Here is a 27,204-nt window from a genome sequence, read left to right on the forward strand (position 1 = left end):
TCAACTCTTCCAGTCTCCTCTCATAAGGCAGATCTCCATGGCCATCCCAGTGACCTTGCTCTGCACATCTCCTGCTCTGTAGACATCACTCTTCCAGGCAGGTGCCCCCCACCCTGTCTTAGGTTGCAATGCAAGAGGTAACCAGAACACGTGTCTTTTCAAACCAAGACACACCCTCAGGGTCATGGTCTGTCTGATGGGTCTGTGGCTGTCCAGGCCTCAGCCCCATTTCTCTCACCCTGCTCTGCTTGTCTGTGGGTGTGTTTGGGATATATGGCTACAAGGCATTCCCTTTGGGCATGGGGCATGTGAATGCCCAAGAAGACCCCACACAAGGTATGTTATTATCCAAATGGAAAACCCCAGAAATCCTTACAGCACACAAGGTTTAGTTTCCGCTGGGACAGCACAAAGAGAGTGGAGAAGGAGGGGCTGAATTAGTTTCTCTCTAATGAAAGAAAACATCTGACAGAGCATAAGGTATAATTCTTCCTCTTCCTCAGTATACTGTGGTTCCTAATGCCTCCTGTCGTCTGGCCAATGAAGAACTGAGGAGATAAAAGCAAAACTTTTTTGAGAGACTAAAAGCAATGTGATCCACTCCTGTGGCACTTTAATATTCTTTAAGCTCAACTTAGCCTTAGAGCCATTTATTCAAACTTCTGCTTTTCATTTCCAAAAGAACTTATTTTAGTATTTGTATTTCTAGAGAAAAGAACTGGAGATGCATACGCTGCAGTTCTGAAAGCTAGAAATCACTAGGCAAGTAAAAGCAACAACGTGGATCAAAATCTAAACAGCTTATTTTTAACATAAAATAGAAATAATATTTTTAGACTCAGCTGTTCTCTTAAAGCTTAGAGCTTTATCCACACTGGGTAAAACTTAGACCATCAGGGTTTTAATCAGAATAGGTCAAATAGATTTTCACTTTTGGATCAGTGTTTCAATCAGTTTCATGAATGACTGTGATAAATTTGGTGTAAAAATTCGTGTATAAAATAATAATCCAATGTATAATAAGAATGATGTTAATAAAATGTAAAGTCCAGTAGGTAGCAAACCGTCTCCCCGGCCTGCACGGCTTCAGTTGCGAAACAGGAGAAGGACCATCAGACTGAACAAAGACGCTAGCCAGCCCCGATAAGAATCGCACCCTTTCCAATGCAAGGAGAATTCCTTCTTGACGACGATGCAGATTTCATCAACGCCCTGGCACGATGTGCACACTGAAATCAACATAAGACTGACTGGTACAATTGGCATAAGAAAAGACCTTCCCGGAATGGATTAACGGGACTTGACAAGATCCGGGAAGGCCATCGAAAAGAAATTTGGACTATTTGGCCCACCCTGGACACTTGGACTGCCTCAGGGCAGAAAAATCCTATAAAAACGGTGGACTGAGGACCGTTCGGCGTGGATTTGGGCGTCCTGTACCCTGGCGTGCAGACCCCTATCCACCCGGTGTGGCGCTGCTAATTTCCTATTTTGTGGTTTTCTCTTTTTGTTGGTGATCGATATCGTGTTATTAATAAATTGTTTCTTTGTTAATCCGATATTTGCCATTGCATTTATAACAATGACTATCATTGCTACAGAAGTGGAAAAATACCCAAATAAGCAAAATGTAATCCAAACTGCCTCCAAAGAAGAAGGGGCCATGACTCAGAAGAGCACTTGGACTGGCTTTATACCACCAAAACCTTTCACCTCTCTCCCTCCAGCCAGCAGGAAGAAGGCAATGGTGCTGCCAGCCTGGTTTCACTAAATGGTGGACAATAATAAATCCTTCAGCCTTTAAAGCACATTATAAATACGGTTTCAGTGTTACGCTGAAAATCAGAAGAGAAGAAACAAAGGTGGAAAACAAAGTCAAGCTCCACGCTCATTTTAATAAATGACAGGAGACTGGTGTACACACCACAGTGTCCCTACCAGCTCTCTCCTCATACACTGGCACCAGGTGATGCCCACAGTAACCCCTGTGTCTTCCTGGGGATAATGGATGTGAAGAAGTAGGTCCTGGGATTTCTATCAAGGTCATGCAATTCACTCAGTACTAAAGAACCAGAAAACCTTATTTGAGAGTCCATAAAACCTATTTTCATACAAGCTAAGACTTGCAGAAGCAGCTCCCTGAGCAGCAGTATGGTATTCAACAGTCTTTTCCCTGTGTATTACCCAGTATCTAATATGAACTGGATTCACCTCTTGCAGAAACTTAGGATCTTGAAACATCTGCCTGTTTCTCAAATTCAGGTGAAGTGAACCAATCGGTTCCACGGAGCTGGGTGTGGGGGGACAGACTGAGCAGAACAGCATTCCTCAGAGGAGGGGGGAGGCAGCCTGGAGAGCTGGTGGGGGTGTACAACCAGATTAGATAACTGACTTCCCACTGTTGAGAGAGGGAGAGACACTGCTCTTTCAGCACTCCTGCTCCATTACAAATATGTGAAGTTGCAACTTTCAAAAAATATCACCTACTATCCTGTTCTGCTTCCCCCACAGACTGCTAAAATGACTTGCTTAGAAAAAATTAAGAGGAAACAGAGATGGATATGAAAGAAGAGGAGAAAATGTTCAACTACTGAACATCCTGGAAGACTGTCAAAAGAGCTAGCATGGTCAGTAAAAGTAAGCCAGTGGGTTTTTCCCCAATGTGGTTTTTCAAGAGCATTTACCATTGGGATATTTCCCTTCATTGCTTCTACCATTCAAACTTCTCTGATATTTAGCTTTGTTATTTAGCTTTGTTATTTAAAAACCACCAGAAGTGGTTTTTCTCCTATAAAATCTAAAAAAATTCCTAAGGCAAACTGTATTTCTGTCTGAGTTAATAATGTGTGGTTATCTGAAATAGGATCAAATGGAAAAATGAAAAACTAAATGAACCTACTGAGTTCAAATGGTTCAAAAAGTGCCAAAGAGTCAAACTCTCTGATGGAGAGTTTATTCAGAACTGAGCAGCCTTAAGGCTTATGCACCATGGCACCGTCTGCGTGCCATTCAGGGGAGAGTTATAGTAGTGAAGACTGGGAAGCTGAGAATTCAAAGAGAAAGATGTGGACCGTGTTGATGAACACGGTTATTCCCCCTTTTTTTCTCTTTCATGAGAAAACTGTGGGAGAACATTCATTTTTCAGGTAGAGAGGGTCGGCATTCAGCTTTAAGGGACCTGTTTACACAACAATTTAGGCTCCTGGACTGCTTGAGGAAGAGGTGAAGAAGTTAGGAAGGCTCTAGATAAATAGGGTAGGAGCAATGAATGAAAATATAATACCAAGAAATACTGAGCAAAGATGGATGGACAAAATGAGAAGGGACCAAAAAGCCAGAGTCTGAAGGATGCAGTACCTCTCTCTTGGCCTTAACAATAGGCAACAGGGGACTGGGGTCAGATTCAAGGACTGCCACTGACAATGCAGCTTCTGTGTTTCACTGGAGAAATTGCAATCCAGATGGGAAATGTAATTGCCCCTTCTCCTTCTGAGGTCTGGAGGAATCAAGACCAGCTCCCTGCCCACTAATGGAGGCTGGGCTGCCTAATCTGAGTGGCAGGGAGGGGAAAAGTAGAAATAGCTAGGATCCTTGTTTTCCATTCCTCACCTCTCCTAGCCACTGAGGGCTTCATTCCCTTGGGTAATGCTGCAGTCACTATGTGGGCATTTAATGACAGCTGCAGGGGCCTGGCCATGGTCCTCACCAGCAAAATTGCATTATGGTCTCAGTCAATATGGGACTTTTTTTTTGACAGACGCAGCACCAACACATAGGGCAGGGGACAGACCCCGACATGAAGAGGCTTCAGCTGAAATGAACGTCTGGTGCCAAAGCTAACAGAATGTGTCCAGTGCCAGTGGAGCACTTAAAAACCAGGCTATGAACCTCATTACTGTTTCTGGGACAGATTACCTCTCCCTAGCCATGTCCATATACATTCCTTAGAAAGAAATTCCCTTGTCACTGACCTGTTCCACTCGGATATCAAATTCTCCATTCACTTTCTTCCCCTGGAAATATTTGGCCCTGCAGAAGGAACAAGAGAGACAAACATGGTTAAAAAAGATTTTTGTGTTTCATTATATACTGTTTTACTTCTGCATTTCCCTTTTTGCTGAAGAATTTCTATCCAAGTCACAGCATGTTTTTCTAATTCCTATCTTTTTTTATCTTTCTGTTCTCCAGGAGAAACCTGCCAAGCCAGATGAAAACCACATTGGAAAGTTCCTTCAAGGAACTTTGTTACTTTTTCATTTATTTTTCAAACTGAAAAACAAATTTTCTCCTAATCTTTTCCAGGGAAGAACTCTAATCAGTGATTCCTTGCTAGATCTCATTTAATACTCAATCTTTATTCTGTAAAAGGAGAGCAACATATGGCACAGCATCAGAAACTTCTTCTGATGTTGAGCAAGGAGCTTTATCATCACAGCTGAAGCACTTGTGAAGCCTGTTCTCATGCGCTCTCATTCTAGAGTTGCTTTCCACTTCTGTTTGGTTTTGCTGTTGATTTAGGGAAACTGTATCTGCATCTCTACACTGTCACTGATGAAGAATCTCTTCTGAACTGAGAAACTGTGTTTGCTTTCGGGTTGAACACTGCTGTGAGAAGAACATACACCTTCCACCAGCTCTCTTCCTATGTCCTCACACTATGCAGACAACAAAGCACTTTAAGAAGTTGTTAATGCAAGAGGAAGACTGACAGTAGTGCTGAAGAAGAAAACAGAGGAAAAGGACAGGCAGTTTTAGCTTTTTTGTGTTTATATTTGTGTATAATGCCCTTTATATTGATTGGTCAGTGGGGAAATTGCCACTATAAATTTCCCTGTGAGTATTTCTCCACAGTTCTTTCTCTCACCAAACAAGATTGACAGAAGAAAATATGAAGTTATTTTGTCAGTCCTCCTCCCCTATAAACTTTCAGAAGGCCATGTAGGCTCCAAAGGGCTCTTCTATTTGGAAAGCATTGAAAACAGTTTAGTCCTGCAAGAGCTGTTTTCAGAGACAAAGTAACTCTGGGTTCTATTTCAAATTGGCAAAGATAGGATAGAATAAAGAAGTAAAGGAAAATTAGGGGAAGCAAACTTTGCTCCCTATTTTATAGTATAAGAAAAAAAAAAAAGAGAAAAAAAAAGAAAAAAAAGCTGACTCACAGTTTTACCATGCCTCTGGGGTTTTTTTACGATAAAAAAAGGAAAAGAGAAAGACAGTAGGAAGGCAATTTTCCCCATGGCTGAAACGCACCAGTTTATAGCTGAATGCTCCCCTCCCCTAGAAATGTGATGTGTAAATAAAAAAGTTGTTTTGTCATTCCGTCTTAAAATGAAATCAAAAATTTTCATTGTAATAGAAAAGTACATTAAAAATGTCAAAAGCTTTCCGCTTAATTCTAACAAGGCCATCTGAATGCTGTATCACACTTCCCTTCCCAGACAGCCCATCCATCAGCATGGTACAAATAAGACTTCTGCATAGGTGAGGAACAATGTAGCAGCCAGGTGTAACCAAGACCAGGTGACTTGAACAACCCCTGTTTGATATAACAAGCAGGTCTCTGGACATTTTTCCTTCTTTTTTTGAATTTATGAGCATTGCATGTAAAAAACAATTCAGCAGACAAGTTAAGATATCATGCCTCTAACAATAAACAGGAACTCTAAATGCACTTAATAATTCCATTAAATTTCTGAAGGCATGGCTCAAGAGGATCTGGCAACATTCCTCACTCCTAAACATTGGGGATATTGCTGGAACCAGTGACTCCTTAAAACTTCAATAAGCTTTCAGAGGGCTCACAGGAACTAGTCTGAAATTTGAGGTGCACTATTCCCTGGTATGAGTTTGTTTTTATTCCCAGCATGCTCATAATATATATTCCTTAACCACATTTATGAAACACACTTCCTCTCTCTATGGCCTCTCCTCTTTGTTGACCAGCTGGTTGCAAACTCTTTGGTGATACTTTGCTTCAGCTTGTCATGAAGTGTGATTGACCAGAGTCCTCAGCCTGGTTCAGATGCAGCAAAGAGGCTTCCACTGCCTGGTCCAGGAAATCAGCCTCCATACAGTTACAAAATCATCTTTCTCCTCTCCGCAGTACTGGCTGGGCTTATGGATGGTCACACAGATGGTGCATCCAGCGTTAGGAGTTGTTGGAGTAGTACAAGGGACCTCAGCTTAGAACACTGTGTGACCTCTGCATCCTAACCCTCTTTCCATGGAGGTTGTCTAATCCAATGTCCCTAGAACTTTCCTTTAACAGTACAATACGTCACTTTCATTTCAAGACAGCTCCCCAGGAAGCTTAACCTGCTCTGAGTGTCTGTGAAAACTACAGGTGCCAAGCAATTTGCAGCCAAGGATTTTGGTCTGCCCATCATTTTGACGCAGCCCAGGGTAAGAATAAAACATTTCTTACTGAAATATCTCTGAAATTGATGGAGCGATGTTTTCAATTCTCACCTGGGGTTTTGGAGCCCCTGGGCAGTAGATGCCATCACACTGAAATGAAAAATGGCCTTAGCATCCTCCTGGAGCCCCTTACATTTTAAACAAGCTGGAATCATTGTTGATGCTCTGGAAGCATCATACCTCTTGCAAGAGAGAGACTCTTTGGGTCAGTTCTGCACAATGTCTGAAGTGGGCATGAGACAAAGGAAAGGAAGACCATGCTGCTGTGGTGGGAGACACATGAGTAAGAGAGTTGGATGTTTCTGGCATTCTTATGGCTATACAAGACATTTGTGGATGCTCTCTGCCCCAAAACAACTTGAGCAAGTCTCTTCCAGACCTCTGTCTAGGACTTGACTGCTGCAGAGTTATCTAGGCAGCTTGTAGTGCAGCAGAGGAGCTGTGCCTAGAAAACCAGTCCAAAAACTTTCTGGGAACCTTGGAAGTTCCCCCACTCACCTTCAGCATAGCCAGCTCCCAGTGATGAGAGGAGCAGCTCATGGCCCCCGAAGGGCTCAACGTCCCCAGCTTGGGACACCAGGCAAGCTACTCACCACACAGACCCATTGCCTCTCGCAGGCAGTCTGCAGTACTGACCACTGCTTGGCTGGCCACCCCTTTATTTTAAAGCATTTCTTTTGTTCAGCTCAGCAGAACACAGAGCTGTAATTTGGCTAGGCAGGGTGCAGATGGGCTGGTGCTGTTGCTGTGATCTCAGTGAATTAACATGTAAACATGTTTTGACTAAAGAAAACTGCAGGGCCATGCTCAAGAGCAGTTCCTGGGTGGGATTTATAGAGCTGGCAATCCATTTAAATGTGCACCCATGGACTGGGAGGGAGGAAGCAGCATGATAAACAGCCAAATGTCTGCCCTGGCCTGCAGGGAAGAAGCTTGCCTTGATCAAGAAGCTGCATGCTCTGGAAAAGGCTGTATTTTCTGGGTGCAAAGGCATCAAACAAACGTAACTTTTGCTTTCTGCCTCAGCTCTGACATGATTACAGGGACACAAGAAACCCAATGCCTCTTCTTATGAAGTAATCTGGAAAGGATGGAAGTTTATTTTGCAGAGATATTCTGTAAACCAGCCCCAGTCTGCCTCGATTAACATGGCTGGAGGAAGCATATGCAACAATTTTCTGTCAGATATAGAGTGTACCCTTAACCGCAGTAGGAAATAATAAATGATCAATTCACCTCCCATTACCTACCTCAGGCTAATTCACAGATTTTCAGATCTTCCTAGGAGAGACCTCAGTGGAGCAGATTCAACAGATATTGGAATGGTGTCCTGGAAACTGGGAAGCCATTCTTCAGATGAACTAATAAACCTGAGCCCAAATCCCCTGTGATGTGAGTGAACCCTGACCCACTCCTGTATCACTGTTCAACAGAGGCCTTGAGCTACAAACTCAAGAGCTGGCTTGTACCTTCAACCCAAAAATGGGCTCTCCTCACTGAGAGCATGCAAAAGAAGGACGCTAGGATATTGTAATGGCAAATTCCTCCAAGTCCTCTCACTGAGCTTGTGCGTCTAGATCAAGACACAGCAAGCAGAGAAAGCCAAGCCAAACTTTGCATGGAAACCACTTCTTATCTGGAGCAGGAAGCAGCCTCTCCTATACTGTGGAGGAGCCAGAGCAAAACATGGTGAAGAGAGAAATGCATGGGACTCTTGGGGAGAGGTGGGCAAGGGATTGGGTGGAAGAAAGGTGAGAAATGGTAAGAAGAGACTCAGGTAAACAAACTAAAAGGCATCCATTGGTAAATTCTGGAATTTTCTGAATTATTTCCCTATTATCACAATACACATATTTCTCTTGAGCCCTTGGGAAAATAAGGCATGTAATTTCTTTCTGGACAATCCAGGAAAGGGCAAGATTGAAGCCCCCTGGTTTGGGTGTGGGGGCACCTTGGGGAGGATGGGGAGGTGGTGAGCCACTGTATAAAATCCTCATGTCAAAGGGCCTGGGGGTCCAAGTGATGCACAAGGCACTCACTGTATGTCTGCATTGTCTCCTTCATAAAAGGGGCTGGGACTGGGAAAAATGAGGCAGTTTCCAGGATACTGGCCAGCAGCTGCTGGAATGCCTGACCCTCCCAGCCCCTACATGCTATAAGGGCAACAGGGAGGGAAGGGGAAGGAGAGATGCATTTGTGCCCTTTTTTTATTATTTTCAAGAGTGCAAATAAGGAAGATTTTCCTTTCAGGAGCCAGTTCTCACCCGGCTCCACCACTCTTCCCCCACTTTAGAAATTCTCAGCCATACTTAGTAAGGAATTTTGAGATGGTCAACTCCTGACTGCCCAGGGCATAGAGATGGGAAAAATCACTCCAGAAATGCTGAGGTCTGCAAACTGCCAGTGCTTTTGACCACATCTACTTTGGCCCAGAGACCTTTATGCAGTGTTCAGCTGTGAAATGGACTGGCTGGTAATTAATACTGATTCTGCAAGAGTACCTTGGGGCAAGGGGTGGGGGTGTCAGAATGGTGAATAAGAGCGATGGATGTGTGCTTTGACACACCAGAAAACAAGTTTAATTTAAACTAAAAGTTAAGTGGACCAGAGGCAAGTGCAGAAAGAAGGAAAAGGTATTCACATTGTACATACCGACAGGGAAGGACCAATGAGTAAATCTCAGGTTTGTGGTGGGTGAAAAGGTAATCCTAAATATACTGATACTTTGCCTGGAGCTCCATAGTAGTTTCAGCTCCATCCCTGGGGCACAGCCCTGTTCCTGTCCAGGGCAAGATCACTTTGCTGTTGGTGCTGTCACCACCTGACTTGCTGTGGCCACCGAAGGGAGAGCCAGGTCTGCAGCGCCACAGGTGTGTCCTCAGTGTCCTCGGTTGGGCTGTGGAAACAGACTACTTTTGTTGCCTTTTGGGAAGAACCACAAAACCCAGTCCACTCTGATTACTGTAAAACCGCTCCTGAAACCTTATTAGTTATGGGATCACATCAAGGGAAGGAACGCCTCACCAAAAGGGGTTGTGCTGACCTCTGATGGTGGCATGGGTTAGGGTTTTTTTGGATAAAGGATGTCCTCCTGGTGAGGTCCTTGATGAGATCTGAGGTCCCACCCTACAGGGCTGGATTTTCTTGGCTTGAATGCAGATGGAAAGGGAAGATTTGGAGCAGCAAGGGAGAGGGTTTTTAAAATCTTTTGTGAGTCCTCCCTTTCTGAAGGCCTGTTTTCTGGGGAGACCTGGCTTGGCAAGCCACCAACACTTTAACAGTTGCAGACACAGCCATTCAGACCACTCATTCTATTCAAGGAATTGTGGAGTCCCACACAACAGTGGCCTCCCAGCATCTTCCTGTGCCACCCCCTGCTCATCAAACAGGGGTAATCAAAGCCATCCCCCCACCAAGAGAAGTACTAGTTAGTGCAGTGTTATTGCTTTTGGGCATAGATTTTTGTGCTTCTCCAAACTGTCAGAATAGGAAGGACACTTTGCTGTAGGTCTGGTCCCCCACCCAGGCTGCACTGTGGTCACATTCCTCCTGCCCACAAAGAGCTGGGGGTAGGAGAGTAGGGGGTGGAGGTGGGGTACTGCATTAAGTACAACATGAGGCAGCAATTTGATTTTGTGTATTGTCAAAATAGTGCATTGCTGGAACATTTCCACGTTGCTAAATCAAAATAATATGGCCTGGAGATGTTTGCAAGGGGTATCATTTTTGCTGATGATTTTGCAATATTTTTTTCCCGCCTACTTCAAATTCTTCTTGAATCTGAGGAGCAGTATAATTGGCCTAACTTGGACCAACCCTGGGGCAGGGCTGTGGACTTTCAGGCAGAAGCAATCTGGCTCACAAATCTTGAAAAATATATCCAAGGGTTGGGTTTGTTGGAGGATTTTTTTTTATATGTACAGGACGAGGCAGGACATTCTGAGGTTAAACTCTATGCATTTATAGGAACTCTGGTAAAGTAATTAACGACCCAGATTTGACTTGCATTAACATAGTTATAACCTAGTGGGGAATGTTTTCAATAGTCTTTGTGTCTATTTTTGTAATGATACTAATCCTTTACATTTCTGTATCATTTTTCATTTAAGGGGACTAGATCTCAAGATACTTTACATATGCAGGACAAAAATACAGACAGACATGATGGTGCTATACATAAAACAGATTGGAAAGTGATGTGATAAATGCAATTTCTTGAAAACCTCTGACAGCCTTGCCTCCTTTTCACCCCTATGTCTGTATGCTAAGGAATACAGAAACTCTCCATACTGCTCCCAGGTGTGCAGTAATCCTGTCAAATCAGTCCATAATTAAACCTGAATCATGACGTTATTGTTACACAAAGAACCATTTCAAATGTTTTAAGAAGATTTCATTCAGTGCTTATCACGGTTTCCCTCTTCCTTGATCTTGAAATTTTTGTAGACAGTATGTTCAGGCAGATTTGGCTGCAAACAAAAGGGGAGAAAAAAAAATGCAATTTTGTGTCTCCTAAAATATCCTCTACAACTTATTGTTTGGTGAACCATTTCACAATCATCACGTGTGCAACTGCTGCACACAGGGCACGTGTATTTTGGGCAAGGCACCACACATAGCACTTTGAGCTCTGGAAACAGCCTGAAATGTGGACAAAACATACTAATGGCCTTGAAAAGCCCCATGAACTGTTTCACAAATGAAACTTAGATATCAAGCAAATGCAACAAGAACAACTTTGTTATGCTGTCTGGTCCAGAAAGCAATGCTTTTAGCATATGTGGCTAATAGGAGCCTTAGCTGTGCTTGATCACTTCCCCCATAAGCTGTTTAACCATGAGGCATTAGGCTGGAAAGCTGAGCACTTTCACAGAGGATGGGGGTTAATAATTCACAGTGCAAAATCCTATTTGATCTGCTGAGAAATTCAACCCAGCTGGAGCATAATTTTGCTTAATAGCATGGTGGGTGAGGAAGTTGCCACAGGTGGGATGCTTCTCTCCTGGCTGAGGTCAGGCTGCTGGAGCTGGCCCACGTGCCACCAACTGGAGTTCTGCTGTCCCCCTTCCTCATGGTCCTGCTCCCATTTGCTATGTGTTCAACACATGCATGTGTATTTATGTCTGAGCTCCATTTTCTCTGGCAGCTGCTGTAGGTGAGTTGTGGATGCATATTTTGAAGTCTCCCAAGGCACAGATACTCCCAGCCCACCAGAAGGAGCCTCATTCTCCAGGTGGAGGCTCCCCAGCTGAGAAATGTGCCAATTATGACAGAAGAGAAGCCAAGCTTTTCCCTGGTGTGTTGATGCACGGGTACATTCACTGCTGTGTGTGCCTCTGAGGGCTGCCTGTCAAAGCCAAGAGCACAAGGGAGCTGTATAGGTAGGGTTTTCCTTTCGTGCACATCCTACACATGGCAATTCACTGTGTGCTTCCTTGTAATGTCTAGAGTTGCATCTTTGAGGAGAATGGAAAATTTGTGAAAATGTTGCCACTTTAACAGAAAGCTGGGTGAGTTCCCTTGTTCTTAGTAGAATACCTTTCTTTTACTGCTGCTAATGCAGAAAGCAGCTGATCATATTCTGTGGGACTGGTTTTATAGTACTTTGCCTCTGGAATAAACCAGAGCATATTGCATGTCAAGAACGGCAAGGATTTTATGGTGGAAGACAGGCCATAGATTCCCATGGATGCTCTTTCTTTCCTTCAGACCTCTGAGAGAAATTTAGGGCTATACTGTGCCATCAGAGACATAGTAGCTCCTCAAAAATAGAAAGGATTGTTATTTGTCACTTTAAAGTGCACTTAACATGCACTTTTTCTATTAGGGCTGTTTCGTCGAGCGCTTGGCAACACCTCATCCTAACCCACAACAGCAGCCCTTTGCTGTGATACAAACAAGGATGATAAATATATGTCTGGCTTGGCAATATTGCTACAATCTTCAATACTGAAAAAGTGTTTTCACTTAGAGAAAAGAAATCAAATGGCAGATTCCATTGTCTCTCACCCTTTCTGGCCATGAACAAGCTGTTCCTTGTTATAAACCCTGTTTAACATGCTCTGGAGGAGGAGGGACTGTGGAAGCCCCTCATCCTTGAAATAAGGGCAGCACATCAGTAGTTATTTCTTGGGGATTTTTTTAGTTAGCTATTTCAAAAGGAGAAGGAAAGGCTTTCTTAAAAACAAAATACAAAGGTTTCACAAGTAGAAAGACTAAAGCAGGCAGAGGCGAAATGCATTACAAACATGATACTCCTTCCAAACTAGAATCACCAGCACAGAAGTAACAATGTGCTGTTGTTCACCTTCCAAAGTGTGGGACTGTTTCTGTACATGATGCAGAGTGGATAGTCAGAATCCCTGGATAATCAGCTTCATTAGCAGGGCTGTCACAAGGCAAACACTGCTTCCTGAGGCTGCTCAGCCTGAACTCACATAACACCCTGGCTCAGACCAAGAAGGTGACTCTCATTGCTCAGAAGTACCTTACCAAAAATAAACATCCATGGAGCCATGGAGCCACTGCTCTTCAGTGCTGCTCTCAAGGGCTCACTGAGTTTCCCGGAGACAAAAAAATCAACCAGGAGAAAGCACTCATGGCCCACTGGAATGGTTGCATTGGTGTGCTCCTTCAGAAAGGACCAGCCTTTAAGCTGGGGAAACTTCCGGGCATGTATTTCTGTCGATACTACAAAAAGTCATTGCAGGAAGGGTTAGTAATATTCTTTCCTTGTTTTCCATGTCATACATACATCAGAGTATGATCGTGAATTCATACACTAATTTTGTTCAGTGTCCTCACAGCCTTAGGGAAAGTAAAGGCAGAGAGCCTTTGCAAGCAGCATTCGATACCTGCAAACTTGTGGGTTGAGTCAGAGAGCTGGGATAAATGAAAGGGGTATCCCATCGTTGCTAGAAACTCCTAAGTTATAGACAGCAGAGGGATAACCAAAACAGCAGGATGCAAGGACTGCTTACAGGAGTGGAGGAGTGAGGACAGCATGGGTAGCCTTGCTTAAAGGAAGGTATACTTCCGTTTTATATCCCAGCTGCTGCTCCCTCAGCAAGCTCAGCTCACAGACCACAAAGCCTGCATGACAAAACAGCAGCTGGGAGATACAAAGGCAGGGATTCAAATGAAGTCTGTGTATTTTAAAACACGAAAACACTGCAGCAGGGTCCAACCCCTCCTTGTCTTTTGTCCTGCCCTGACTACCTCTAGCACCATTAATCTTGAGGAAAAACTAGATTGGCCTTAGAGCTAGGGCTTTTCTCTCTGATTACAGTGTTTGAACTGCACAGTGCTGGTTAAGCCACAGATGCTGGAGCTGTGCATCCAAAGCACTCCCATTCCCAGACGGAGGATGCTGTGTTAAGGGACTGCCACCTGGCAGCATCTCCAAGGAACTGCACGAACACTTTGCAGAGACAGAGGTTAGTGAGCATCAGCTGCGGGAGACTCCTGGTGCACCCAGGAGAGATCATGTCTGGTTGAGCCAGACTGATGATGCTGACTGATGGAGCTGGCGCTGAGAGGCTGCTACTGTGATGAAAGACACTGGGCTAGGGAAACATTTATGGTGACAACCTTGCCAGGGACTTTCCCACTCAAGAAATTGTTCTTCCTTTGAGAAAAATCCCACTATTTTCCCTCTTACTTCAAGTTGGCTGAAGATGCCTGACCTGGTTGTACTCAGTCATGGTGTCTTTTTAGGTAAGAGCTGAGCTTTTGATTTGTGAAGATACACGTAAAAAGGGAGGTCTTACCTTGTCCCCACTCTTCTAGTTAAACAGAGAAGACTAAAGGTGACAACTGTACTGAAGAGTGGTGTGGGATAAACAGAAAAATAAAATAATCTCCCTTGACCAGGACCCAATAACCCAACTACTTTCATTTTGAAGTCTTCAATACTGCCCCCTTACCAGGGCTACTCTTTCCTTCTTTCGCCTTGCGACAAGCTGGCAGATGAAACAAGAGCATCTTCTCAACACATTCTCTAGATTTTTCTCCAAGATAAGACTCTCAGACAGGTTGCCTACAGCTTTCTAAACCAGCTGACTTTGAAAAGGAGCATACAAAAGGCAGTAAGTAATTTCTCTAACATTTCAGAAGACTTCAATTGGGAACATTTTGGAAAGTGTACTGTGGTACCCAATATCATAGGAAACAAACCTCCAAACTTTTGTTTGCAAAGAGATCTGCATGAACAAGACAAATTTGAGGCTTAGCTGAACCTGAGATCCTTTTGCCAATAGTTGTTGCTATGTTTAGCAGGTGAAGGGCCCTTGACAGGTAGTACGAAGTTTGGTTATCTTTTCATAATTTATGTATAAATTTGCATACAGAGAAAAGCTCAAAGGAGATGGAGAGCTGGAGAGATTGAGTTGCTTTTAATTTTTAGAGTCAGAACAGTGGATTAAGGTCCTGAACCACATCATTAACACACCTTCAGCTGTGACTTCTTAGGATCATTGCTAGGTATGACAGCTTGGCTAAGCCTGCTGAGCCAAGAATGCCCTATGTCTGTTCATATGTTAAGGCTATGAAGAAGTTGGTCAATGAATACCAAATGAACATTTTTTACCAAGAAAGTTATGAAAAATTCCAATCTGCCATTCACACAAGTTGTTTGACAGACTCCAACCTGGAGCTGGAACTGGTGACCCAGGTGTGAAAGCATCTGTGCAACCCCCTGGAGATTATCTATGAATGTGGAGCTGAATTCAGTGGGGGATCACAGATGACTTACCAGTCCATGTGCACATCATCGACCACCAGGAGGATTTTGGGTTTCTGTGCCACGGAGGGTGTGGGGCCAGCCGAGTGATCCATCAGTCCTGCAGCCGCTTGTGTGTTTTGCTTCATGGCGCTGGAGATGGAGCTGAAGATGCTGCTGCTGGCAGAGGAAGAGTGCAAGGGTTGGAGTGGCTGCAGGTGCTTTCTCTCCATGGCAGGAGAAACCGGGGAGCTGGGGGAGCTGTCGGGGCGCTGCAAGTCCATCATGTAGCCATTTGGCAGATTTGCTACAAAACTACTATCTGAGAGACGCCGCCGGAGGAAATTCATCGTTGCAGCCTTGTGGGGAAACTTCCTCAGCAAGAGCAAGGCTGAACAGTGCTGTTACCAGTCCTGGAGGGTGTCTTTGTGTCCACGTGGGTACCTCCTTAAAGTCCAGGCAGGCAGGGTTTACCCTTTAAAATTGTACTGGAGATATATGCCTAATTTTGTCAGCTATATTTTCTTTCTCTCCTGTGGGAAGAGAATCAAAGACATATATATGAGATACATACTGTGAGACTGAGATAAGTAACCCCCTTTTGGTCTCTTAGACAGGTATCTTAATCAACAAGAGAAGAAAGGACTGCTGGTTGCTATGCAGTATTCCACATTGCTACAGTCAAACAGTTAGGACAAAATATATGTCACCATTCTCATCCCCAAACATTTCATGGTCAGTACAGACCAGCCTGCACTAGCTTAGAGACTAACAATTCTGTCACTGTGGAGAAAGAAAAATTACTCTGAAAAATGTTAATTTTGAAAAGAGAGGCATCTTATTTCTGGTATCCTGTGTGTTAAAATTTACGGAATAACCAGCAAATAATCCAAATGGATATAAAGTTGTATCATCCTTGATGGGCTTGTGAGCAAGGTTCTGAATGTAGGAACAAATGTCTGAAATTCAAATATGATGTAAACAAAAAAGAGCAGAAAAATTCCCATACACATTTTGATCAAGTTCAGTGACAGAAATTACTCTTTTCTACTCCTCCTCCTCTCTGCACTGAGATCCAGGTGCTCACTGGTGGTTGGTTGGCAAATACTAACAGGTTATCTGATTTTAGAAATTCACTTGGAGGAATTTTGCAGGTACTCAAAACTAGAAACTTGGATGTCTAATCTTCACAAAGTTTTTTCCTCTCATGTTTTTGGTTTGTTTGGTTTTTTGTTTGTTTGTTTTGTTTTACTGAGAATTTATTGTGCTCATCTTTTCAAGTGAGAAAATGAACACAGTGAAATATAAGTATTTGACTCTTCTCCCTTGACTGTGGTATGATGACTTTGTTTCTACTCAAAATACAAGTATTTTGCCAATTAAATAATCACAGAGTTCTAAAACAATTTCATGTCTAGGCACATCCCAGAAGACAGACTTCCACAGTAATTCCCCAGGAAATTTTTATCTGCTAAGACAGCCTTTGAGTCTTGGTTGGTGAGATTTAGGAGAAAAACAAAAGAAAATTATTACTAGCAAAACACATACGTTTTTCAAGACATACATATTTGCAGGAATGAAAAAGAGAGTTATCCCATACATCAAGTGAAATGAGTCTCATGCATCTGTGGTATCACTGTTTAATTTATGCCTAACCTCCTACAAGCCTGTTTAAATGACTCTCTGCAAATATTGGAGCTGCTTTGGCTTCACATGGCTTGGTCTCCCTTACTACTCACCCTCTTGTCCCAAACGCTGGTTGCCTCCTGATGGCAGAAAATTGTTTTTTTCCCAATTGTCCAAGAGAACTAATTGTGAATCTCCCTCCTTGAGCTGTGGGTGAGAGCTCTTGGAGCAACCAAACAGCTTTCCTAAAATAAGGTCTCATTTATTTTCACCTACAGGGATTTACAAAGCTCTACAGACAAAAGAGTCAGACCTGTCCATGTCCATTTATCTCTCGTAGCCCCCAAACTCTTAGAGAGGCTCAGATGAGCCTGTCTGGAAGTAAGCAAGCTACAAATAGCCCCTTGACATGTCCCCAAATCTGGTTGTCCATCACCACCCCGACTCCGTGGGCATAGGATCCACCCAGAGCAGAGGGCTCCCTGCTAGAGCTGCTGACAATGGCTTATTAGAGTAATTTTCTTTTGATTTCTAAGCCCTGGCAGTGCAAGTTCTCTGACTTTACTGGAGCCTGGAGGTGGTATTTTCCCAGGGAATGGCTCAGGAAATCTTTAATGACTTCCTGCCACATTCACAGTTGATAATGTATCTCAGGATATTGTGCTGACTTCCCGCCTGGTCCTGATGCACCTTGTGACTGCACAACATCAGTGGACACACACCAGGGAGCACGTTAGCAGCACTGGCTAGTTCTGCAGCAATTGTTCCAAAAAGCAGGTAATGGAGAGTACCCATGAACTGTGACCTAGTTACTCACCTCATATATACATGCACACAACACTTGTCCTGCTGCAGGAATGGTGAGTGCCAGCACAGAGCCATCCACTGTTACCTGTCTAGGATGACCTGGGTGGTACACCCTACAAAGGCTTTGGGGGATTTATATAACACAGACTGGGTAAAAATGTGCTGTGCTGTCCTCTGCTCAGGATCCTGTGTTTTCTCCTTGCATAACACAAATAAGAAAAATCCCCTCCCTTGAGTGACAATCCATTCAAGGAGTAGGTGCAGTCCTGGTCAAAGAGGAGCATCCCAGTGATCTGTCTGCTGTCAGAAGGGGTCCAAACGACTATTCCATTACTGTGCACAGCTATTAGTCATGCTCTTTTCTAGGGTCTTGGTGTTAACTGGCAAGATGTGGGGCACAAATTTGATACTGGTGTTGAGAGAAGTACCTGCAGCACAAGATACCTGCTCTTTGCCTGACTTGCACAACATCACAGAGCTGCTGGTTCCTGCTGTGGCAGCTCTCAGCCACGGGAGGGAACCTGCCCTCAGCCACACAGGCTGGACAAGGCTCTTGTCACAAGCCAGTATCCTTGGGACAGGGTCCATATGGACTTGCATTTTTGTGAAAATTCTTCTTCCCCACTGCCAGGTGTTTGCATAGCTGCTTCCTCCCCTGAGAAATTTGCACTTTCCAAATGAACATGGGTAACTTGCAAAGCATCAGCAAGTAAATAAATGAACAAATGTCTCTGCTGGGCCCTGCAGTGAGAGAAGAATAGCATGGAGGCTCATGATTTAGGGTGTCCAAGGCTGGGTAGGGCCAGAGTATTCCATGACATGCCATGGAGGGCACAGTTTTCCTCTGCAATGGGGCTTCCCAAATTGTGCTTAGTGCTCACATCAAGCAATTTATCATATTTAGTGCAAGGCCATGACTGCTCTCCTCCTGGACCCTTTTAAACAAGAATATTCACAGTGACCTGTCATTTTTTTCCACCAGGCGTTTCATACTGGGAGATGTTGCCCAGGAGATGCTGGGAGCTGGCAAAATTCTCTTCTAGAGAGTTTAAGATGTTGCACTTAGTCTAGCTTTTCCCTCTGCCGGCTGGCACAGCCTCCATTATCTGCTAAGAGTGGGCTGCATGCTGTTGCCTTGGGGAGGAAGGAGAAGAAACCTAAGCACTGATGTCACAGGGAAATCTCCCTCAGGCAAGGCATAAGGAGGTTAAAATCAATCAGGATGACACTGCTGCAGTGGAGAGCAACACCTGGCCCCACTCTGGGGTTCCTGTCAGGAACCTCAATTTTGGGCATCTCAGAGTGATGGCACAGACTGTCCTCTTCTCATTACATACATATTTCTAATGATCTGTCTAATGTAATTAAAATAGATTTTATTTTATTTTTTTTAAATGAAGCTATTGGTGGCTTCATGGTATCAACTTGTCAATTGCCATTAGTGCCGCCACAGAGGAGATCTTCTCTGCAATGGGAACAGTGCAAACTTCCAGGAGGTTTTCTGCCAGTAGTTTACACTGCTTTGATTACTGGGGAACCTCATAGTCTGCTTTTGCATCACTCACACTATTATTTAACTTTCAGAAGTAGGCGCTTTCGTACAGGCACAGGCTGAGCAGGCTAGGACCTCATTTTCCTACTGCTTGAAATTCTCTGTGGACTTCCTGAGGGCTCAGCCTGTCAGGCCAAATCTGGCTCTGTAGCTCTCATGCAGCACAGCATCCACCCAGTGCACTTGCCAGATTTCACCCTGGAAAGTGAGCAGGGCTGCAATTTTGACAAATGCAGGAGCCTACACCTCCATCAGAAGCAAGACAGATCTACTGAGTGGGTTTTTGTCACTCCAGAGCCACAGGCAGGAGAGCTGCTGGCTCTACGCCATCAAGTTGTACATTCCCTGTGTACACCAGTATTCCTATGACTGACACAGAGACACATTACCTACTTAATGCCGTGCCAGGCACAAAGTTGCATAGCTGGAAATACAGCCCTTGGGCTGCCTCCAGACAAAGCAACAGCTCCTGTGGAGTTCCTCAAGTTGCAAGACAAGCAGCTGCTTCTCACCAAGCAGGAGTCATCTGCTGCTGAGTGAAACAGCTGCTCCTAAAAACTAGCTGGGAAATCAGCATCTGGGCCATGGAGCTATAGGCTGGGGATCTGGTCTATGCTTCAGGGTGGGGAAATAATAACTGAGGCACAGGATAATGAATGAGCAGTGAGGAAAGAGAGCAGGCAAGAGAGACGAGGAGAGGAGCAGGAGGAGGAGAAGGCACATGCAGAAACAGAAGAAGCAAGCAGGAATAGGTTTAACCAGCAGACAATGCAGAAACACACAGAAATCTCAACAATGTGAGCACCACCAGGGAATCAAAAGGGAACAATGTGAGCAACTAAATGAGGCAAGAAGGTCAATTACAGCTGACCTTGAAAACAACAGCCAAGAGGGTGGCACTGTCAGCCCCTTACTAACAGCAGTTAAACTTCCTGGCTGGTATTTTTGGAAAAGCAAGGGAGGATACACAAACTACTCACTCAGCACACTGACAGCAGCCAAGAACCTACCTGCTTTATCTCAAAGGTATACTCCATGGAGACACAAGTTATCTCAGAAAACCTGTTTGACACATGTTAGAAAACAAGAACAAAATGTTTACTCAAACCTGTTGTTGGGTTATTTTCTGATGTGCACTAGTGTTCAGAGGGAACCCAGCTCAGCTGGCTGATACCTGTTACCCATGCTTAGATTTCCCCTGAGCTTGTTATCTCATACTCTCAGGTAATGGACTGACACAACCGCATCAACTTGCATCTGATTACTGCTCTTGACAGAGCAATGTTGGGGGCAGCAGAATGGAAAAACAATGCAGAGGGATTATCCCCCCACCTCACTGTAAGGGACTGTACACTTCCTTCTGCCCCATGGCAGGTGGGAAGGTGAGGGGATGCTCCTCACCTGGCAACAACCATTGACTTACATCCCTCACATCCATTTTGCAGATCATCTTCAGCATACATTCAAAGATTAAAAACATTCCCATGGATCCTTTTCTGCCTTCAGGCATACTGACATAATGTGGGAGTCAACTTCTGTGGAGGCACAGCCATGTTAGGAAACTCAAAATACAGCTGGATGCCTTTCCACATATAGTATATTCTTTACAACTGTATTTTCCACATTTCTAGTATATTTCAAAAAGAGGAAAGCAAGAGATTATTTATTATTGTTGACCTTTCAGTGTTTCGCCCTAAATAGTTTCAGTGTTTCACCCTGAATGGGTGGCATAACTTGGCATTTCTTGGGAAAAACTGAAAGCACAATAAAACAAATAGTTCTGAAATTAACTGGAGTTTTTGTTGGATTTTTATTTCATTTGTTGCTGTCCTGGGTTCAAGAGGTTCACATTTAAACATTTCTTGGTATTTTTCAGCAACAGCTGAAATTCTGTAAATCAGGAAGTTACAACAATATGGGTTAGAAAAAGTAAAGGAAAAGGATACCCCACCAAATACTCCACGTTTTTTAAACCTGAAGCACAAACAAAAAGCGTAAGAGTTGGAAAGACTGTATGCCAGCCTAAAAGACAGAGGGAAGCAGAGTTTCCGTGCTGGTTTTCAGTTTGCTGAGAGCTTTCCCAAACACCAGCAACAGAAAACAACTCTAATGTCAACACTGGTTTAAATTTTCCAGAGCATGTAAAACCCCAGCACAAATTCCACTGACACCAGCAGAGCCATATGGTGTCTTTTGAGGCAGTTGCAAGAAGTCAGGAGCCTGCAGCTGGAGGGGATGCCAGGGCAGGGGAACAGAAATGGTTATCAGAACAATAATCCTACCCAGAGCCCGAGTCTCCTGCTGTGTGTTCGTCAGCAGCTCACCAGAATCAGAGAATGGCCTGGGCTGGAAGGCATCTTAAGAATCATCTAGTTCCACTCATACTTCTGTGGATTTTCACAAGAAGTCAGTCTCTTGTGCATTTGATTTCTCTGCTCAAACAGAGAGATTTTTAGAGATGAGAGGATGTCTCTTTGTCAGAAGTGAATCATACCACAATGTTCAACATGCTTCAATAAGCCACTGAAACATATAAATGTGCAATGATTCCATTGTCTTATTGCTGCATTCCTGTAGAGCTTAAAAAAATCCTCTCTGCTTGCTGGGTGGCTATTTAACTGGAAGTCTGAGTTTCACAAATTTTATCTATATTTTACTTTTGCAAAGCTGCCAGAGCTTTCTACAAAGCAATTTCGTGGAAGGGGGCTGCCTTGTCTTCTGAAGTATGGGGGGTGTGCATATCAAACCAAGTGCAAACCACTTCTCAAGAGCTACACGCTCATTTGCACAGCAAATGAGTTAGTCTGCTTCCTCTTTTGCCTATTATTTCATAATGGCAAGGAAAAGAAGATGGAGAAAAACAACTCCAATCTGAAAAAAAGCCTCTGTAAGGTCATCAGACTTTCAAGTAGATTGCAAAGGAAGATGACTAAAGCCATGAACAATAGTGAAAAAATTTCTAGCAAAAAATAAATCTGAATATTATGATAATACTCTCTGTCTTTAATATCCCCCAAGAACAAATTACGATGTGCTACTGCTTGAAAACAATATATTATTTCCTCATTTTAGTCTCACTGTGGAAATCCTGTTGGCACCTAATGGCTGCGGTGTTGTCCCAGGGGTAATATCCTCCTGTCAATGAGCTTATGGAGGCCTTTTGTGGCCTATGTCTGTTCAACTTGCTTATCATAATAATTGCTAAAAAAAAAAGCCAGACCCATCTCAACTGGAGCAGACAGTATGTCTAATCCTTAAATGCCACAGAGCCATCTCCATCTGAAAGTCAGTTGAGTTTGCACTCTGGCTCCGTTTCTTATTACCCAGGAGTACTGTGGTCATTCCTACCCCAAGCAATAGGTACACTAATGCTTCCATTAGGGCTGATAGTTACACACATGCCAAAGTGGGTCCTCATGGTGATAGTAAAGGAAAGCAGAAGGCAGCAGTACAAACCAGAGAATTTGTAGAGATAAATGCTCTGCATATTAAGTGGATGAAATCGTAAGAAGGAAGTAAGCAGGGCTTGGAAGGCCATGTCTTTTTCCTTCCCAATCTTGGATCTGATGCAGTTCATGTTGTGTGTTGTGAGACATGCTCCAAGTTTCCTTCAGCAACTGTGCAAGTCCTTATTTCATGGTGATAAGAATGAAAGTGGCTCCAGACACACCATTAATAGAGCTGGGATTTCTTTCAGCTGAGAGGTGTGCTGCTTTGAAGAGTGCTGATCTGAATAAAATCAAGAAGCTGGGTGTATTTAATATGTAGGCCTGCCAATATGCATTAGGGCTCATCCAGATAAGGGATGCCTCAGGGACTGACAACTCACAGAGTCTCAGAGGAAACTGCAACAGCTTGCCCAGTGCTAATGGGGCTCATGTCTTGATAGTGATCACAAACACTTCCTCATTCCTGTGCCATTTTCTTTCTACTCTATTTCACTTATGCTACAACAGACTGGTTATTCAAAATGCTTGTAAACAAAATATTTCATTACCATAAAACTGTAGGGAAAAAAGTGCTACAGGCTATGAAACAGGAAGAAACAATTAACTAAGAGATTATAATATACATCAAATAGATAATTATTACTCAACTGATAATGGTAAGAAGGATTTTAGGTTTTGGCACAAATTGCACTACTTTTGATATGTTTATAAGACAAAAATCTATTGCATATTTACAAATTAAAAAATCTTCACACATGACTTTGTAATTCTTGCATCTATGCTTCTAATTCATTTTAAGGTGCCACAAAAACTCAATTTATTTCTCAAATGTTCTATGTTTCAAGGGGTTAAAAATTTCTCCTTCAAACCTTTGTTTGAAGTCCTTCAAACCATCTGTAGTACTAACATATTCCATCTAAGCTTTGATGCCATTTGCATCTGCCTCATTTCTTCCCCTTGAACCATTCCAAGCACCACCATATTCCAGTTTCCCAGATTTTCCCCATATGGCAAGGAACCTCTTATCGTTTGTTTGAGATTTACTTTACCTGATGGTGTGAACAGCTGATACCTGGAGAAATAAAACATGTAACTTCCCTTTGTGTAGCTCATTTGCTTCTAACCATATGTTCTCATCTCATGTCGCAACATAAAAACTAAGCCAAGATTTGGAGCATGCTTACTGATTTATTTTGATGATGGAAGAGAAAGACAATGTTTTACTGCATTCTGGGTAAGATCTGTGACACAACTGTAAGACAGCTTGATGCAAATTCTTTCATGTGATGTAGAAGTGGTGGGAGATTGACTGGCTGCATTATTCCTGCCAAAGAGACAGAGAAAATGAGGACTGGTAGACCTTCAACTGGAGCACTGCAGGGGTTGTCTCAAGCTCTGTGATAGCCAACACAAACCATGCTGAGCTTTTGTGGGAGATGTTTTTCTTCACTATTTTGCATCTTTAGTATTGATCACATGGAGACACAGGAAAAGATGTAGTCAGTTTCTGGCACACATCCCTTTTTCTCCCACCATGTACTGACACACTTTCCACTCCAGCAAGGACACATTCCCCTATCCCAGAGCTGGACTGAGCACCCCAGTCTTTGTGACATTGTGTAGTTAGCAAAATCGCTTGGAAGACCACGCGATGTACGAGGAGTATAGGGTCCCCTTCCTCTCCATGCTGTTACCTAGCAACCTTACTGTCTATCATATTTCAGAGGGTCACGTGGGCGCACCGCGGTTATATAAGCGGGTGCCCGTGGGAAATAAATTGCATTCCACCATTCATCATATTGGTGTCACGTGTGGTCTGTCCGGCCAGTTTGTAAGTTCGCCGTGGCCTCCGATTTAACCAGGTCGCACTGCCTCGAACCCGACGTTTGAGGTAACATAGTGGTGCCGAAACCCGAGAGACAGTGCCCCCGACACACGGGTGTGTGCGTGCGCTCCGGGCAACGGGAGACACACTGGTTGCGGGAGGCGACCAGGGTGCTACGACGACCCTGGTGGAGGAGACGTCCTCAGTACCGCCGGCATGGAGATGGACATGCTGAGCAAGGTAATTTCAGAGATTTATGTTCAGTGGGGAATTAAATGCAAAGTCAAAGACTTGAAGGCTGCGGTTAAGCGGCTTTTAACTTTGGGAGTAATTGATCATCCCGTCGACATTCTGCATACAGAATGCTGGGAACGGTGTACTAATGTGCTAGCGAGAGACGTTCTAGTCTCGGCCACCAGCAAAAATCTAAAGAGCTGGGGCAAGGTGATGAAAGCGCTGCAGAGGGCGCTGGAGGAGCAGGAGACATGGGCTGCTGCTCAACAATGTCTGAGGCTGACTCCGAGGCTAGGAATCGGAGCCTCCACACAAACTGCGTTTGAAAAGGGTCGTGCGGAGGAAGAAAGGGTGTTTGAAACCGACAAGCTTTCGCGGTCTGCGCTCGGGAGTGATTGTGCGGAGAAAGAGCGAGTGCTTGAAACTGACGGCTTTTCGCGGTCTGCGTTCGGGAGTGCTAGCGCGGAGACGGAGCGGGCGCTTGAAACTAACTCGCGATCGCGATCCTCATCCCTGGTCCTAAAGCCCCTTTCCGCGGTCGGGTCTAACCCATCGGAGAACCCCCCGAGCCCAAGGGAGAGTGTTGTGGGTGCGGATTTAAGGCAGATAGACCTAAAACCGCCTCCATATGCGCCACAACATGGCGCCGAGGCTGAAGAAGAAGGGCGCAGCACAGTGAAATTTCGCGCCACAGACATGCGCGGTCAGGGCCACAACGGGAGAGGTGCGGTCCGCGGAGGGGAGGCGGAGATGCCTCTGGAAAGGAGGCGGAGCAGGAGGAGTGGCACACCCGCCCACCAGAAATCCAGAGGGCGGAGTCGGAGTAAAAACCACAGGAGACAGGAAGTCTCTGACCACTCCACATCCTCTCACTCGGAGGAGGAGGAGGTTGAGCAGGTCTCAAAGCCGGTCCGAGAAGGGTGGTACAAGGGACGTGAATACAAGGGACAGGGATTTGAATATAAGGGACACAGCCACACCAGTGAAGAGTCTAGTGATGATACAGATTCTAGTACAGACACAGAGGACACACCAGCAATTTTCTTTAAACACACAGGCTTGCCCATGAGGCATGCACATAGAAAAAAGACTAAGTCCATGCCCCTGACAAACTGGGGAAAGGTGCAAGCAGCACTTGCAGACCTGCCAGAGGCTGCAGCACGAATATTCCCAGTGAGAAAATTAGACAACAATCTACCAACATATTCACCAGTTAACCCCAAAGAAGTACATGCAATAGCCAAAGCAATAGCAGAGAAAGGAATCAATTCTGCAATGGTCTCCACTTTGATCGATGAGCTTTTTGGCAATGATGACATGCTTCCTTTTGATATCAAACAGACATGTCGAATGATATTTGATGGAGCTGGCATGATAGTGTTTAAGCAGGAATGGGAGGACAATTTAGAGAAGATGCTGGCCAAGGCATCCAGTGACCAACACCCACTACGCAATTCAAGCCTGCAGAGGCTGATGGGTCGAGACCCTCAAATGGTCAGTCCACAAGCGCAGGCGCAGGGACTGCGGGCATCAGAGGTTGCAGCCACGACTCGTGCAGCGAGAGAGGCCATTCGAACAGCTTGCAGGGCGGTTGCAAAACCCTCACCATGGACCACCATTAGGCAGACAGACAGTGAGCGTTTTACTGCTTTTGTAGATCGCCTTCAGGCAGCAATAGACGCCTCAGACCTCCCGTTGGAGGCAAAAGGGCCAGTGCTAGAGGGATGCTTGCGGCAGCAGTGTAACCAGGCAACAAAGGAATTACTGTGGACAGTGCCACCAGGCGCAAGCCTTGCGACCATGATAAAACATGTGGTCAAGGAGGAAAATTTAGCACGGGTCCAAGCTGCAATCGGCGCTGCAATGGCACCAATTCCAGCCGCAGTTGGGGCAGCAGTGGCAGAGGTAATGGCCCTTCAAAATCGAAATATCCACAGTCAGCCCACACCAAATCTCTCTCTGGCAAGGCCAAGGGGACCTTGTTGGATCTGTGGGAGAAAGGGCCACATCGCCCGATCCTGCAGTCAGAACAAGAAGCAGGGAAACGGGCGTGGGAGGGAACAGTCGGGCCGCATGCGTCTCCCTCCCCGCTGGGACAGTCAGCGGCCCAACTACTTCACACCTGCAGGAGTGGAACACCTTCCGAATCCACTGCCCCCCAGGGAACTGACAAATTTCATAGCTCAGACTATGCCAAATGGTGCAACCCAGACGCCACTGCCACAGACATCAGCCACATGCACAGCAGCACAAAACAGCACACAGGCTCAGAACACACAGCAGGCAGCTTCAGACCAGGTGGTATCCCCCAGGTGGCCCTGGCAATAAACTGCGACGCTCAAGGGCCCCCCACCGCTTGGGGAGTTTGCCAACGAGCACGCCACGCTGATGACTGCTACGTCGCACTTCTCTTCACCGTGGACACAGGGTCGGACATCACGGTCTTTCCGGACACGCGTTGGCCTCCAAGCTGGCCACTGGAAGACGCTGCGACTGTGGTAGGTGTCGGAGGAGTTCAACGTGCCCAAAGGAGCAGAGACTTAATTTCTATAACCCTGTTTACAAAAGACGGACC

General features: G+C 44.7%; 1 protein-coding gene across 1 annotated transcript in view; it reads right to left on the bottom strand.

The window, feature by feature from the left end:
• SYN3 (synapsin III) overlaps positions 1–27,204 on the bottom strand; it is a 205,755-nt gene that overhangs the window by 164,028 nt on the left and 14,523 nt on the right. Inside the window, exons 2-4 of the mRNA XM_083860411.1 lie at positions 20,132–20,183; positions 15,170–15,669; positions 3,972–4,029 (exon numbers count right to left, since the gene is read on the bottom strand). Of these exons, the coding sequence (XP_083716537.1) occupies positions 3,972–4,029; positions 15,170–15,486 (375 nt within the window). The 5' untranslated portion in view covers positions 15,487–15,669; positions 20,132–20,183. The remainder of the gene's footprint in view (positions 1–3,971; positions 4,030–15,169; positions 15,670–20,131; positions 20,184–27,204) is intronic.

Source organism: Zosterops lateralis, assembly GCF_965231275.1.
Source record: "Zosterops lateralis genome assembly, chromosome: 4".
NCBI lineage: Eukaryota > Metazoa > Chordata > Aves > Passeriformes > Zosteropidae > Zosterops > Zosterops lateralis.